At 43.9% G+C, this 17,140-nt stretch overlaps 1 protein-coding gene across 1 annotated transcript in view; it reads left to right on the top strand.

Annotated features, from left to right (window-relative positions):
- Positions 1 to 3,722: 3,722 nt before the first annotated feature.
- Positions 3,723 to 17,140, top strand: part of LOC102136574 (uncharacterized) — an 86,434-nt gene continuing 73,016 nt past the window's right edge. Inside the window, 1 exon segment of the mRNA XM_015440427.4 lies at positions 3,723 to 3,854. Within this exon segment, the coding sequence (XP_015295913.4) occupies positions 3,852 to 3,854 (3 nt within the window). The 5' untranslated portion in view covers positions 3,723 to 3,851.

Here is a 17,140-nt window from a genome sequence, read left to right as displayed (position 1 = left end):
CTCTCAGCTAGAGTCTGCTTAAGCCTGCTGAGTTCCCCGGGGAGGGGCGACCGGCACCATGGCTGTGGTGGCCTGCTGTCTAAGTCTTTTGGGCTCCTTGGAGGAGGGACAGCAGCCAGCACTGAGACTCCCAATTGCCTAAAAGGCTAAGCTCCCTGGGCACGGGAAGGGCAGCAGCAATTTCTAGAGCTCCTGGCTGCATTTTTTTCCCTGCTAGAGCCAGGGAGGCTAGACAACTTGGTCTCAAGAGGTGTCCCCCACAGCCCAACACAATGGCTGTGGCAGACTGCGCCAAAGTGTCTCTTTAGGCCTGACCCTGATTCATCCCTCCTCACTGGGCAGGGCCTCCCTGCAGGAACTCCAACAACTCCAGCCAGTGGCTCAGGGACATAACTCTGATGTCCCTGGGCCCGAGCGCCTAAGGGGAGGGGTGGCTGCAGTCTCTGCGAACCAACAGACTTAGCCTTTCCTCCTGCTAGTTCTGAAAAATGCAGGCAGCCCAGATGAGTGGGTTTCCCTCCAGTGAAACACCCCCCTCTACCAAGAAACAAAGTGCTTCATTAAATGGGTTCTCCTCCCCATGCCACCCAACTGGATGAAACCCTTCAACAGGGGTTGTCAGACACCCTATACAGGAGCAATCCTACTGGCATCAGGTTGGCGCCTCTTGAGGTCAGAGATTCCAGAGGAAGGAGCAGACACTCTTCTTTGCTATTCTTCAACCTCCTTGATTGACATCTCCAGGAACAGGAGTGAGCCTGTCGTCCTGAATAGGGCCTAAAGTGACCCCCCATCAAACTGCAGCAGCCCTATAGAAGACGGACCTGACCACTGAAAGAAAATCAAACAAACAGAAAGCAACAACAACAGCATCAACAACAAAAAAGTACCGACAAAAACCCATCCAAAGCAGGCATGGTGGCTCACACCGGTAATCTCAATACTTTGGGAGGCTGAGGCAGGCAGATCACTTGAGGTCAGGAGTTCAAAACCAGCCTGGCCAACATGGCGAAAAACCCATCTCTACTAAAAAATACAAAAATTAGCCAGGCATTGTGTTGCATGCCTGTAGTCCCAGCTACTCAGGAGTCTGAGACACGAGAATCACTTGAACCTGGGTTGCGAAGGTTGCACTGAGCCGAGATTGTGCCACTGCCCTCCAGCCTGGGTGACACAGTGAGACTCTGTCTCAAAACAAAACAAAACAAAAACAAAAACAACAATTCAATTGTCAGCAAACTCAAAGATCAAAACTAGACAAGTTCATGAAGATGAGAAAGAATCAACAAAAGAACACTGAAAGGCCAGAGTGCTGCTTTTCCTCCGAGTTATCAAAATGTCTCTTCAGCAAGGGCGCAGAACTGGACAGAGGATGAGATGGATGAATTGACAGATGCAGGCTTCAGAAGATGGGTGATAAACTCTGCTGAGCTAAAGGAACATGTTCTAACCCAATTCCAAGAAGCTAAGAACCTTGCTAAAAGGTTAGAGGAACTGCTAACTCAGAATAACCAGTTTAGAGAGGAACATAAATGATCTGATGGAGGTGAAAAACACAGCACGAGAACTTCATGAAGCATACAAAAGTATTTGTAGCCAAATTGACCAAGCAGAAGAAAGAACATCAGAGTTTGAAGACTACCTTGCCAAAATAAGGCATGCAGACAAGATTAAACAAAAAATAATAAAAAGGAACAAGCAAAGCCCTTGAGAAATATAATGTTCTGTGCAGGAAACACATGAGGGGAGAAGAAAAGACACACACTTGCAATACCTTTAAGGATAAACAAGCTTTATCCCAGGTAAATGGCAATGCATCTATAATAAGCAAATTGATATAATAAGAACATTGCAATGGGAAGGGGAGAAGAGAAAAAAATCCTCCATACACTCGCCAGACTATGGAGGATTCATCAGCAGACCAGGAAGCAACAGTCTGGACTCCAGAGTCCGACACCCACTCACCAGACCACGATTCACCACCACACCAGGAAACAACAGCCTGGGCCCAAGAGTCAGCCACCCGTCCCTGCACAGACAAGGAGAAGTCTTTGAAGCTTTGGTGCAGTCCAGGATCCTAGCTCCTTTTATAACAAGTTGTTTGGCATGAGGCCCAGTTGCAACTGGGCTCTTTGCAACTGGGCTCAAGGAACACAAAAAGGTCAACATGTTTTTTCTGTGATTGGCTATTGTTTTTCAATAACTAACATATAGGAATAGACTAAAGTAGAAATATCTCCAAAACAATCTGCGCCCCGAGTTCTCTTTGCCCAGCTTGGCCTCAGTCCCATTCAGCCAGAAGATGGCAGCTGCACTGACAGCCAGGCCCCCAGGCGTCCTATCTCTTCACTGCACTGTGACTGTGTGCTGGCCTGGAGCCCTCTCTGGGCAGCTCTGTACCTGCAGTATAGCGTCTCTCCCAGATTGTGCAGGGACCAGGGGAGGGTCAGCAGAGGAATGCCTCAAGCGGCTCACATAACCTGTTCCAGGACTTGATGACCATTGTGTGTGTCCACATTCAATTGAGTTCAAATTTAATATTTACCTTTTCCTCCACAAATTCCCCTGTCTTGATGAATCACCTCTGTCTAGACAAGATGAAGCCCTTAGGCTGTTACACAACCTCCGCCTCCTGGGTTCAAGCGATTCCCGTGCTTCAGCCTCCGTAGCACCTGGGACTACAGGTATATACCACCACACGTGGCTAATTTTTTGTATTTTTATTAAAGATGAGGTTTCGCCACGTTGGCCAGGCTGGTCTTGAACTCTTGACGTCAAGAGATCCACCCACTTTCGCTTCCCAAAGTGCTGGGATTACAAGCGTGCACCAGCGGACTGGCCCTAAATGATTTCTTTCTGTCTCCTGTAACAGTTTGAAATTACTTAAAGGTTGTTTCAAATTGAAAAAATAAAAATAATATAGATAAAATAAAATATAAACAGTTAAAAAATTAGATTACAAAATATATATGTAAATCTCGAGAGGTCAAAAATGACAAATTTGATCTTTTATAACGTTTTATCAAAATTACCTTTAGTATTGACAATACATTATTGCCAAAGTAAAAAAATTAAAAAAGTTTTATTTATATATTATTAATATGAGAGCAAAATACTTCTGTTCACCTTTTTTTTTTTTTTTTTTTTGAGACGGAGTCTTGCTCTGTGCCCCAGGCTGGAGTGCAGTGGCGCGATCTCAGCTCACTGCAAGCTCCGCCTCCCCGAGTTCACGCCATTCTCCTGCCTCAGCCTCCCCAGTAGCTGGGACTACAGGCGCCCGCCACCTCGCCCGGCTAATTTTCTTGTATTTTTAGTAGAGACGGGGTTTCACCGTGTTAGCCAGGATGGTCTCGATCTCCTGACCTCGTGATCCGCCCGTCTCGGCCTCCCAAAGTGCTGGGATTACAGGCTTGAGCCACCGCGCCCGGCCTGTTCACCTTTTGAATACATTCAACGAGAGAGAGAATAAAGAAAAGAGAATTTTCCCAGGCTCTGGGGTGGGCTTGGCTCAGCTCAGGGAGGAAGCCCTGCCTGAAAAGGCTGCAGCTTAGGCTGTCACTCTTTCTTCACTCAGCCCAGCGTCTGATCACATCTACTGTCACTCCGGGCCTGAGGGGGCGGGGTCTTAAGCATTATCCAATCAGGGACGGCGGGCTGGAAACCGTCCAATCAGAAAGGCAGCTGGAGCGAAGAGGGCGGTTTCCGGGTTTGGTGAGGCCTTTGTCTCTCGCTGTAGTCAGAGCTCTAGGTCTAGTTCTCACTGCTCCTGGACGCTCCGGCTGTGTGGTCCTGTGTCCTGCAGGTATTGGGAGATCCACAGCTAAGACACCGGGACCTCCTGGAAGCCAAAAATGGTGAGAGTGCCGGTCCGAGAGAGGAGAGGGACTGGTTGGAACCGGTGAAAAGTGGCTGTGGCGGGACTCAGGCCTCCCCGCAGTCAGTTCCACAATCTGCGTCCCCAGTTCTCCTTGCCCAGCTCGGCCTCAATCCCGTTCAGCCATAAGATGGCAGCTGTGCTGACAGCCGGGCCCCCGGGCGCTTTGTCTCTTCACTGCGCGGTGACTGTGCCCTGGCGTGGAGCCCTCTCTGGGCAGCTCTGCACCCGCAGCGTGGCGTCTCTCCCAGATTGTGCAGGGACCAGGGGAGGTTGGGCAGGGGAGAATCCCGACTCGGGGTGCGGGTTCATGAATGGGAAGAGCTTTGTTCCTTTGGGTTTACAGTTTCTCTTTTCTCCTATTAAAAATTTATGGGGTCGGACGCGGTGGCTCACGCCTGTAATCCCAACGTTTTGGGAAGCCGAGGCGGGTGGATCACTTGAGGTAAAGAGGTGTTAGGACAACAAAGTTCCTCTTAAATGACTTAACTTTCTGGTCATAAGTTGTAAAAGTTGTAAATCAACCCTACTCCTTCTTCTTCCCCCTTTTCCTTTTCTCCCAAGTCGCGCCTTTACCTTATTTGGAAAAAGTTTCGGTCTAAGCTTACCGGGATCAGCTTAGAGTGTGCGGTCTGATCCCAGACAACAGGGGAGGGAAACAAAAACAGGAAGTGCATTAGGGTTCAAAATCCCTTCCTGGCTGGGCGCGGTGGCTCAAGCCTGCAATCCCAGCACTTCGGAGGCCGAGGCGGGTGGATCACGTGGTCAGGAGTTGTAGACCAGCCTGGCAAACGTGGTGAAAGGCGTCTCTACTAAAAATACGAAAACTCTCTGGGTGTGGTGGCACGTGCCTCTAGTACCAGCTACTTGGAAGGCTGAGGCACGAGAATTTCTGGAACCCGGGAGGCGGAAGTTGCAGTGAGTTGAGATCCAGTCATCTTAGCCTGCTAGACAAAACGAGACTCCGGCTCAAAAAAAAAAAAAAAAGTAAGCATCTTAAAACTTCCTTTATGTAAACACTGTGAGTAATTTCACTGATTTTCTAACAGTTAGTTTCAAAAACCAAGTGAATAACTCTGACGTGGAAATTAAAGCTTGAACCTAGTGTCTCCAAGCTAAGGCTAATATTAAGCCTGCAACAGGAGGGTTTTTGTTGTTGTTGTTGTTTGACACAGTGTCGCTCTTGGTGCCCAGGCTGGAATGTAATGGCGTGATCTCGGCTTACCGGGTTCAAGTGATTCTCCTACCTCAGCCCCTCCAGTAACTGGGATTACAGGCATGCACCATCACGCCCGGCTAATTTTGGTGTTTAGTAGAGACTGGTTTTCTCCGTGTTTGTCAGGCTGGTCTTGAACTCTGCATCAGGCCCGCCTCAGCCTCCCAAAGTGCTGGCATTATCGGTGTGAGCCACCGCACGCGGCTAATAGGAGGTTATTAAAGGCACTGTTAGTTTTTACTCGGGAGTCTCCCCTGCAGATATCTCAGACTGCTCACCCCAGCCATGGAAGGAGACTTTATTCTGAAAGAAGCTACAGAGCCCTGGAAAGCTGGGGCCCCACAGGCAGATGCGGTTAAGATTAAGATGAAAGGAAACTGGGAGGGTCTTTCTGGTAATGAAGTTGTTATGGTTTTGAGGCACTTTTTACACTTTCTAAAATAAAAATGTTAGATTTACGTTAAAAAAAAAATGAGTTCCTAAAAAAGTATTGCAACAGGAAGAAGTACCAACTGACTAAAAGATCTGTATGGCTTGCAAAAAATGTAGGCAGAAAAGGGCTTTCTTGGCCGGGCGCGGTGGCTCACGCCTGTAATCCCAGCACTTTGGGAGGCCGAGGCGGGCGGATCACAAGGTCAGGAGATCGAGACCACGGTGAAACCCCGTCTCTACTAAAAATACAAAAAATTAGCCGGGCGCGGTTGTGGGCGCCTGTAGTCCCAGCTACTCGGGAAGCTGAGGCAGGAGAATGGCGTGAACCCGGGAGGCGGAGCTTGCAGTGAGCCGAGATCGCGCCACTGCACTCCAGCCTGGGCGACAGAGCGAGACTCCGTCTCAAAAAAAAAAAAAAAAAGAAAAAAGAAAAGGGCTTTCTTTTGTAGGGAGGAGTAAACAAGATTACAGAGGAAGGTGAGAGGGGAATTGCAAATGGAGGGTGAAAAAGTCAGAATTTAGATCAGAGAGTGTCTTACCCTGAAATCAGTGTGTTCTTAGGAGGGACATAAAATGGGGTTGTATGTTGACTCAGACTGAGGGCAGCTCAAAGTTCACTAGCCTGAGGGATGGAGATAAACTTAAGTAAAGTTTGATTAAGAAATACTTTAGGCTGAGCGCTATGGCTCAGGCATGTAATCCCAGCAGTTTGGAAGGCCGAGGCAGGCGGATCACCTGAGGTCAGAAGTTCCAGACCAGCCTGGTCAACATGGTGATACCCTGTGTCTACTAAAAATACAAAAATTAGCCAGTAGTCATGGTGGCCACCTGTAATGCCAGCTACTTGGGAGGCTGAGGCAGGAGAATTGCTTGAACCCTGGAGGCAGAGGTTGCAGTGGGCTGAGATGGTGCCAAGGAACTCCAGCCTGGGTGGCAAACCGAGACTCCATCTCAAAAAAAAAAAAAAATTATTTTGACCACTGAAGACAAATTCAACTGAATTTCTTAATGAGAAAAAGGAGAAAATGTGCAGAGTATGTGTCTGGCTGTGTGATAGGTAAGAAAAGAGGGCACCATCTAAGTCATAATGAGAAGGGCGTTTCTTTCCATATACTGTTCCTGGAGCACACAAAGGATGGAGAATTTTATTAATCACAAATATTTTCCAGGATTATCTATGTGTTTCATCTTTCCCCATCTCTTTTCTTTGTTCTATGCATTTCTTCCATTTGGCTTTTCCTGGGCTGCATCTTATATATGAAACTGGTAAACATAACTACAGTGTTTTGCTGAGTTCTGTAAGTAGCTCTACCAAATTATTGAATTTCAGGGAGGTTTGGGAGTCCTCAGTTTTCAAACAGTAGCTCAGAAGTATAGATGGGCCTATGGAGTTTTTGATTGGCATCTGCAGTGAGGACAATGTTGTGAGAATGAGCTCTGGATCAGGGTCTATGCTGACTCTGGGTGGTGTCAGAATTCAAATATTAGGCAATGAGTTGTTGTTGGAGAATTGTTTGATGTTCAGCAAACTCTACAGATTTGGTGTCCGAAAAAAGGTATCACGGAGGCCTGACCTGGAACAAAGCTCTGAGTATTTGAAAATGGGAGGCTCTGTTCTCCTGTACACAGGCTGCCACACTGCCTGTTGTCCTGTGATTTAAGGTCTTCTTCCAGGGTGACAGAAGACTGAAAACTTAGAGGAAAGAGCTCTGATGACAGACCCCCTTTTCTTGCAGCTGCCATCACAGGATTCCCACCCACTCACAAACACACACACTAGACATTGACATGTCCACACTCTTTCCAGGACTAAGCACCACCCTCAGGAACTTCACCATGGCATTTTTGATCCTAGTGTTTCTTGCCAAAAACCCAGAAGTCTCTACAAGTCTCTGGGCATATACCCACCCCTAGACACAGAATCTGCAACAGCAACCTGTTTTCTCCACCAACCTAAGGTTCTGGACTTCCTGTTTATAATCACATGTCTGCATGCAAACAAAAATAAATCAGAATACAGCACCACCTGGGCCACTATCTGTAATGAAAATCAGTCCTTTCACCTACATTGCACTCTCTCCCACTCCCACACAGGGGTTTTTTTTTTTTTTTTTTTTTAAGCTTTGATTTTTGGTCGGGTGTACACATGTGGGTTTGTTATAAAGCAAAATTATGTCATGGGAGTTTGGAGTGCAGATTATTTTGTCACTGAGGTGCTAAGCATAGCACCAAACAGGTATGTTTTCTGGTCCTCTTACTGCTCCCACCCTCCCCCCTCAACTAGGCCTCACTGTCTGTTGTTCTCTTTGTGTTGATGTGTTCTTATTACTTAGCTCTTACTTTTTTTTTTTTTTTTTTTTTTTGAGACCGAGTCTGGCTCTGTGGCCCAGGCTGGAGTGCAGTGGCGCGATCTCAGCTCACTGCAAGCTCCAGCTCCTGGGTTCACGCCATTCTCCTGCCTCAGCCTCCCGAGTAGCTGGGACTACAGGCGCCTGCCACCACGCCCGGCTAATTTTTTGTATTTTTAGTAGAGATGGGGTTTCACCTTGTTAGCCAGGATGGTCTCGATCTCCTGACCTCATGATCCGCCCGTCTCAGCCTCCCAAAGTGCTGGGATTACAGGCTTGAGCCACCGCGCCCGGCCTTACTTAGCTCTTACTTGTAAATAATAACATGCATTTGGTTCGCTGTTTCTGCATTAGTTTTCTTTTTTTGTTTTTTGTTTTGTTTTGTTTTTTTGAGACGTATTTTTGTTCTTGTTGCCCAGGCTGGAGTGCAATTGTGCGACCTTGGCTCACCACAGTCTTTGCCTCCCGGATTCAAGCGATTCTCCTGCCTCAGCCTCCTATGTAGCTGGGATTACAGGCTCATGCCACCACACCTGGCTGATTTTGTATTTTTAGTAGAGAGGGGTTTCTCCATGTTGGTCAGGCTGGTCTTAAACTCCTGACCTCAGGTGATTATCCCACCTCAGCCTCCCAAAGTGCTGGGATTACAGGCGTGAGCCACGGCGCCCGGCCTCTGTTAGTTTTCTAAGAATAATTGTCTCCAGCTTCATCAGTGTTATTGCAAAGGACATGGTCATTTTTTTTTTTTTTAATGACCACAGAGTATTCCATGATGTTTATGTACCACGTTTTGTTTTTACTAAATCTTTTATTTTATTTTATTTTTGGAGACAGGCTTATTGCCCAGGCTAGAGTGCCATGGCATGATATTGGCATACTTTAGCTTCAACCTTTCAGGCTCAAGCAGTTCTCTCCTACTTCATCCTCCCAAGTAGCTGGGACTACGCATATGCATTACCATGCCTAGCCAATGTTTCTTTTTGTATTTTCCGTGGAGACAGGATTTTGCCATGTTGCCCAGGCTGGTCTCAAACTTCTAAGCTCAGGGAATCCACCTGCCTTGGCCTCCCAAAATGCTGGGATTACAGACATGAGCCACTGCATCTGACTGTACCATATTTTCTTTATCTTGTCTACCAGTGATAGGCATTCAGGGCCTGTCCACGTCTTTGCTATTGTGAATAGTGCTGCAGTGAACATGCATGTGAATATGTCTTTATAATATAATAATTTATATTTCTTTGGGTATATACCCAATTATAAGGTTCCTGGGTCAAATGATAATTCCATTTTTAGTTCTTTGAGGAATCACCACACTGATTTTTACTGTCATTGAACTAATTTACACTCCCACCAGCAGAGTATAAGCATTCCCTTTTCTCTGCAACCTTACCCATCTGTTATTTTTTGGCTTATTAAAAGCAGCCACTCTGATGGGTGTGTGTGAGGTGGTATTTCATTGTGGTTTTTCTTTTAATTTATCTAATGACTAGCGATGACCTTTCTTTTTAAATATATAATGCTTGTTAGCCACATGTATTTCTTTTGACAAGCGTCTGTTCATGTTTTTTGCCCACTTTTTAATGAAGTTGTTTGCTTTTTTTCTTGTAAACTTGTTTAAGTTCTTAATAAATTCTGTATGTTAGACCTTTGTCAGAGGCAATGTTTGCAAATATTTTCTTTTATTCTGTAGGTTGTTTGCTCTATTAATAGTTTCCTTTGCTGTGAAGAAGCTCTTTAGTTTAAATAGGTCCCATTTGTCAATTTTTGCTTTTGTTGAAGTTGCTTTTGGTATCTTCATCATGAAGTCTTTGCCAGTTTCTGTGTCTAGAATGTTATTCCCCATGTTTTCTTGCAGAGTTTCTTATAATTTTAAGTTTTTCATTTAAGTCTGTGATTTATCTTGAGTTGATTTTTGTATATGGTGTAATGAAGGGGTCCAGTTTCAGTCTTCTACATAGTGCTAGGTAGTTATTCCTGTTATTCGTTTGTTAAAGAGAGAATTCTTCCCACAATCCTCTTGTCAGCTTTGTCAAAACTCTGATGAGTATAGGAGGGTGGCATTATTTCTGGGCTCTCTATTCTGTTGCATTGGTCTTGTGCACTTATGGATATCATATAATAGCTTTCTTCTGGTTTTTCCCCCATAAACATTATTTCAAGTGCATACAATGTGCTAATTTCAGTTGTCCAAGAGTTCAAAAAGTCTCAGAAGTTCCAAAAAAATTTTTGCAATGCCCTCTTTTCTTTTGTATTTTTTTATTTTTTTTTTTTGAGACAGAGTCTCGCTCTGCTGTCCAGGCTGGAGTGCAGTGGCGCGATCTTGGCTCACTGCAACCTCTGCCTCCCGGGTTCACGCCATTCTCCTGCCTCAGCCTCCCAAGTAGCTGGGACTACAGGCGCCCGCCACCTCGCCCAACGGACTTTTCTTTTTTTTTTTTTGTATTTTCAGTGGAGATGGGGTTTCACCGTGTTAGCCAGGATGGTCTCGATCTCCTGACCTCGTGATCTGCCTGCCTCAGCCTCCCAAAGTGCTGGGATTACAGGCGTGAGCCACAGCGCCTGGCTGCTATTCCCTCTTTTCTTAAGGAATTTAGAATATATGTAGATATTTTTCTCTGCTTATTTGAAATATACGTAAATCATGTCAACAACTAAATAAAACTTTTGTCTTTTTTTTTTTTTTTTGAGACGGAGTCTCGCTCTGTCGCCCGGGCTGGAGTGCAGTGGCCGGATCTCAGCTCAGTGCAAGCTCCGCCTCCCGGGTTTACGCCATTCTCCTGCCTCAGCCTCCCGAGTAGCTGGGACTACAGGCGTCCACCACCTCGCCCGGCTAGCTTTTTGTATTTTTTAGTAGAGATGGGGTTTCACTGTGTTAGCCAGGATGGTCTCCATCTCCTGACCTCGTGATCCGCCCGTCTCCACCTCCCAAAGTGCTGGGATTACAGGCTTGAGCCACCACGCCCGGCCGCTTTTGTAATTTTTTATGACTCCAGATTATCTTTAACTAGTACTTCAGATTTATTGCTTTGTTTTTGGTTCTGAAAAGTTTATTTTTTTGATTTTTATTCCTTTAAAGTAGACACAGATTTGTTTAGATAAAAGCTCATTCTAAGAGCACATAGAGCTTAGCACAAAGATAAGATTAAAGGTAGCAATACAGAATAATAAAGACTAAATGATACTCAGTTTCTGTGACAGAAACCTGATAATCCAAGGTAACTATCCAATATTTGTAGGCTGAAGTACGTACACTGTGAAAGCAAGAACAGTTCAGGGTATAAGCTGAACAGTTGAGTCTGTAGTTGTACCTTGCTTTCTATTTATTACTTCAGAGCAATTAGCATAGTTATGTGTAATGTTTGTAGATAACCTGCATTCACATAAATTAAACAATATTTTCTTTTTTTTTTTTTTTTGAGACAGAGTCTCACTCCGTTGCCGAGGCTGGAGTGCAGTTGTTTGATCTCTGCTCACTACAACTGCTGCCTCCCAGGTTGAGGTGATTCTCCTGCCTCAGTCCCCTGAGTAGCTAGGTTTACAGACATGCATCACCATACCTGGCTGAGTTTTTGTATTTATAGTAGAGATGGGATATTACCATGTTCACCAGCTTGAACTTGAACTGCTGACCTCAGGTGATCCACACGCCTCAGCCTCCCAGAGTGCTGGGATTACAGGCATGAGCTGTACACAGTATTTTCTAAAATAGTATGAATATAAAGCCACAATATTTACTTTGAATTAATCACTTAAATGGTTATTTTAATACTGTTATTTATGCTTTTGAAACATAAAATGTTTTAACTGAAGAATAGATTCCCCACCCACCCCCCACCGGAGTTTCGCTCTGTGGCGGGGGTGGAGTGCAGTGGCCCATCTCGGCTTACTGCAACCTCCGCCTCCCGGGTTCACGCCATTCTCCTACCTCAGCATCCTGAGTAGCTGGGGACTACAGGCCCCCGCCACCATGCCTGGCTAATTTTTTTTGTATTTTCAGTAGAGACGGGGTTTCACCGTGTTAGCCAGGATGGTCTCGATCTCCTGACCTCGTGATTCACCTGCCTCGGCCTCCCAAGGGCTAGGATTACAGGCCTAAGCCACCACACCCGGCCTCTGTTGCCCAGGCTGGAGTGCAGTGGTGCGATCTCGGCTCACTGCAAACTCTGCCTCCGAGGTTCAAGCAATTCTCCTGCCTCAGCCTCCCAAGTAGCTGGTAGTACAGTTGTGAGCCACCAGGTCCGGCTAATTTTTTTATATGGTTTTAGTAGAGACAGAGTTTCACTATATTGGCCAGGCTGTTCTCGAACTGACCTCGTGATTCACCATCCTCGGCCTCCGAAAGTGCTGGCATTACAGGCATGAGCCACCGCGCCCAGCCTAACTGATGTATAATTTTAATTTTTAAAAATGCTACATACATTATGACTAGTTCATTAAAATTATTCATACTTAGATATTTATATCTAATATCCAAAGAATATTTACAACCAAATTGTTACAGTTAGTAGATATTAGTCAGACATGTTTATTACTTTATTCAATCAGGATAATTATGAGTAAACACAATTTTAGTATCTTTTATTTCACTAAATTTGTATGCGGCTGTTACAGGACAAATATAGACAGGTGATGTGGCCACCCAAAAACTATAGTAGTTCTTCAATTAGCTATGTTGCAAGATCTAATATATTCCAGTGTATGAACACAGTCAGTTTCTTTTTTTTCATCAAAATGTGTCATTGGAAGTTGTAAGATATATTTCAGTATAGACCCCCATTCAATGGCTAGGAGAGCACAGCAGAAATGGAAATGGAACTTTATAAAATTCTTCTGAAAATATGTCCCTGTTCTTTTCCTTTTTTTTTTTTTTTTAGGGGAACAGAGTCTCACTCTGTCCCCTGGCTGGAGTACACTGGCGCTATCTGGGCTCACTGCAACCTCTGCTTCCCGGATTCAAGTGATTCTCCTGCCTCCGCCTCCCAAGTAGCTGGGACTATAGCACCCACCACCATGCCCTGTGAATTTTTTTGTATTTTTAGTAGAGATGGGGTTTCACCATAGTGGCCAGGCTAGTCTTGAACTCCTGATCTTGTGACCCACCCGCCTCAGCTTCCCAAAGTGCCAGGATTACAGGCGTGAGCCATCACACCCGGCCTTGCCCCCTTCCTTCATAATGCACGTGTTTCTCATGCTTAGAGTAGCTGTGCACTTTGGGTGTTTAGAGAGAAATTGCTTTTAGGGGAATATTTTCTGGCTGACATCAACAATCTTATATGTAAACTGAGCTTTTTCTTAAGATCGTTTTAACTTTTTTCTCTCAAAAGAATCTTGCTCAGATGGAGATCTGTTTTTCTCTCCAATGCTTTGGGTGTCTGTTTCAGAAACCCTATTAATATCCCATGGTTTCTGAATAAGGTAGGCTGTCACAGTGAGACAGATAACTTTTGGAGCTATCTCCATCTGGACTCATGCTGGAAATTCAGCAGTATCTTTTCCTTGTCACCATTATAAGTAGAAACTGAGGCGGAAACACTGCTCCCATTTCCATTATTGTGAAGGTGAAATTCTACCCAGGAGGCCTGCAGGCTCTCCTCCTGTAGCTCAGGCTTCCATTTCTGATGTAACCCTCGAGTGCTGCTGTGGCAAATGGAGTTCACATAAACTGTAAACTGTGCTCTGAGCTGTGCCTCAGTGGCGGATGCTAGAGGTCAAGAGAGGACACTAGCACTCAGGAGAAAGCAAGCAGGAGTGCTGTAGCCCATTGCCAAGGAGTACAGAGCCACTGCTCTAAAATGTAAATAGCCAAAAAGATAGAACACTATTCAGCCATTTTTGTAGCAGAGTGAGAGCCTACGTTTAGCAGGCACCTGGCTTCAAGCTGCTAAACTACCTCCTGTTATGAAGAGGTGAAAAGTTTATTTGTCATTGAATATAAGTAATTAGCATACACAGATGACCTCTTCAATCTCCAGGTGAATTTAGGATGAACTATGTATGATATGGTGCTGGAAATTCTTCTACTTGTGGACTGATTATGGTGGCTGTCTTTCTATCTTTGCAGTCTCTTAAGCAGATTGACTATGATGCATGTCACATTCAAGTTTAATTATGTAATAAAACCATTTTGTTTCTGTTCTATTATTGTGGAGTTTCTCTGGGGCTGGAGAAAATTTTTCTTTTAATTATTGTTTCCAAACAGTCTAGAATTACCAGACGTGATATAAACACATACGGTGCCAACCAGAATTTACTCTAGAGGGGACGTTCCCTCTCAGGCTTCCAGTTAACTCACATTTGTGCAGAGAAGTGTATGCTGTCCCCTAAATGTGCAGGCAGAATTGTGTTTCTGCCTATTTGTTATTTATAGTCCTCTACAGTCACTTCTAGAAAGTCTAGATCAGATTTCTATGAATTTCACAGGGCAGCAATCAGTCATTTTACCTCTTTCAATGGCTCTTTTATCTTCAATCCTGAAACTGATTCAGAGACCATGGGGCCCATAAACCCAAGTAGAGTAACATGTGTGCATTGAGTAGACATGTAGACAAGAAAATCTCCATTTTTGTCTTCCTTCCCTTGCTAAAAAGCTCACAAATGTGCAGGTAACATGTGCTGCTGCTCCAGCCACTCAAGCCCTAAATCTGCAGCTCCATATTTTGAATCCAGGTCTTGGGATTTGGGAATTAAAAAACTTTTATCTGAAAAATGCAAGTCCTTTTAGTTATCAAACTCAGAGATGTTAAAATAAAAGTGCAATTATGTCTTTCTCCTCCCTTTGAATTGTGTATTCATCTTTTGAAACTGTTCAGTATTGCCACATGTAGCTATAAATTAAACTAATAATGCCACATTGGACACTATATCCCATACCCTAAACTATAACGATATATATCTAATTAATAATCAATGTTATTTTTTTAAATAAATAGAAATTTCTGACAACTTCGTGTCAGCCCACTCTGTTTCTCATGTTGTCTTTACAAATCTTCTCGTAACTGCTGCTAATCGAAGTGTAGATTCCAGGCATCTTTAATCTTTGCTCCCAGGTTATAATCTGTAAACTTTACCCAAATAAACTGTCCACTTAATATTCATGTTGTGTCAGCTTTTTTTTTTTGTTCCATGTAGATTTATCATTTAGAATGTGCTAGAGCAGCCTCTATGAGGGGATCTCTTCTTCATTTGTATTCCACTTGCTGTAACACCAAAGGATGCAGAGCCAGGTAGATCCTAGAATCTGCAGGTAACATCTGGCCTCTGCCTGGAATTTACAAAAAAGGGCCGGACTTTGGATAGAGAATGTACAGAAAACTAACAAAAGGCATTTTCTGCATTGTGAGATGTCAGCCTAGACAGCTTACAGCTCCCATTTGGGAGTGTGACTGTGAGATTTTTCACATCTTGTTCAGTGACCTGCTACAGTGATGTGAGAGCTTCCAGGAGGAAATAGAATCTGATGACAGAATATGTGTAAGTATAAAAAAGCATCTTAAAAGTGAGAGAACAAGGCCACAAAGTATCCAGAGCTATGACCACAACTATATTTACCTGTAAAACGTGATACTGGAGTACAGTATTTGTGTTCTTTCTCTTACCCAAGAGCTAGCAAATCAGGACAGGTGATCCAGCTTCTGGAGCTTCACCAAGGCAGTTCCATTTCTCATTGAGAATCAGTCTGAGTCTCTCCAGCCTGGCTTATCATTGGGCCATCAGTCCCAGGTCACTGGGAATTCCCTCACAATCATCCAGGTGTCTTTGAGGGATTTGAGGATGTCCAGAGCAGAATTGTGTCCGGCTGACAAGAGTAGTTAATTCTGCTTCTGTCTCAGTGTAAGAGAAATGAATCATCCTGTGTTTGTTCATCCCCTCATACAAGGGGTGTCTTTGGTAGGTACCCAGATGAGAGTTTCTCCAGTTTCCTGGTACTTGGATGATAAACAAGGAGGACATCTGGAGACCCAAATAGATAAACTAGTAACTTCCATTTCATATGACCATTAAAATAAAACATGAAGCAGTCATGGTTCCTACAATCCAGAAATTTTGTCTAGACTAGCAACTGAGTAAATAATTGAACCATCATATGGTTGGTACAACAAATAGATATGCCCAAAATATTGGACATTATTTGCCACTTTATATTGTGACTTCTGATGTCTATACTTGAAAGGATATTTATGAACAGAATTGTTGTTATAATTTCTTTTTTTTTTTTTTCTTTTTTGATATGGAGTCTCCCTATGTCACCCAGGCTGGAATTCAGTGGCACAATCTCGACTCACCACAAACTCTGGCTTTTGGGTTCAAGTGATTCTTCTGCCTTAGCCTCCTGAATAGCTGGGATTACAGGTGTCCGCCACCACACCCAGCTAATTTTCGTAATTTTAATAGAGACGGAGTTTCAAAATGTTGGTCAGTCTGGTCTTGGACTCCTGACCTCATGATCCACTTACCTCAGCTTCCCAAAGTGTTGAGATTACGGGCGTGAGCCAACAGGCCCAGCAGTATTTCTATTTCTTTCATCCTGTTAAGTGTATATATTTGTTTCCTAATAAACTTACCCTAGAAAACCTTAAGGGATTTGTTTAAATTGCATATTAGCATATAATATGGAGTTGACAGGGCAGTGGCTAGAAAAGATTAAAATTACACAGACTCTGGGATTTAAGGTTTTTTTAGGTAAGCTTAGAAAAAACAGAACTGGAAATACCCCAGTGGCATAGAGAACAGAATTCTACATAGGGTCCACTTCCTGACCCAGTTCTGTTGAGATTCACCCTTTTTGGAGGCCTTATTTAGGTGTGACCCTACCCTGGAGTCTTGCCTCACAGAACCTTGTAGAAAAGAGATCAGAGTTTTGGCTGGTGAATCCTGTTGTCTTTCTAGAGCTGGTGCTTACAATTTCCTGAAATCCAAAAAACAGATAAATGGGAAAATAAATTATGTGTTGTAGGATCTTGGTTTTTAAATTTTATATTAAAACCAGTGTTTGCAGAGACATTCTGTTTAGGAACTTGTTTTCCATTCCTGCATATCCGGTAGTTGCTGCACAAGTCACAAAAATGTAAATATAAACAGAATAAAATTTTCTGTAAACTACATTAAACTCTTGCTTTCCATGTTTCTTTCATCTGTCTATATTTAGCTTTAATTTTTTGCAGTTTTTAAAAAAATTTGACGGCAGAGAAACAGAAGAAGCAACAAAAATGCTGGGCCCTTTACCTAAATCCTGAAAATTATTATACACTTAGTACCAGCTCCCAGGGT

This window comes from Macaca fascicularis, chromosome 19, assembly GCF_037993035.2.
Source record: "Macaca fascicularis isolate 582-1 chromosome 19, T2T-MFA8v1.1".
NCBI lineage: Eukaryota > Metazoa > Chordata > Mammalia > Primates > Cercopithecidae > Macaca > Macaca fascicularis.
Note: the sequence above shows the minus strand (reverse complement) of the source record. Positions and strands in the feature narration are given on the sequence as shown.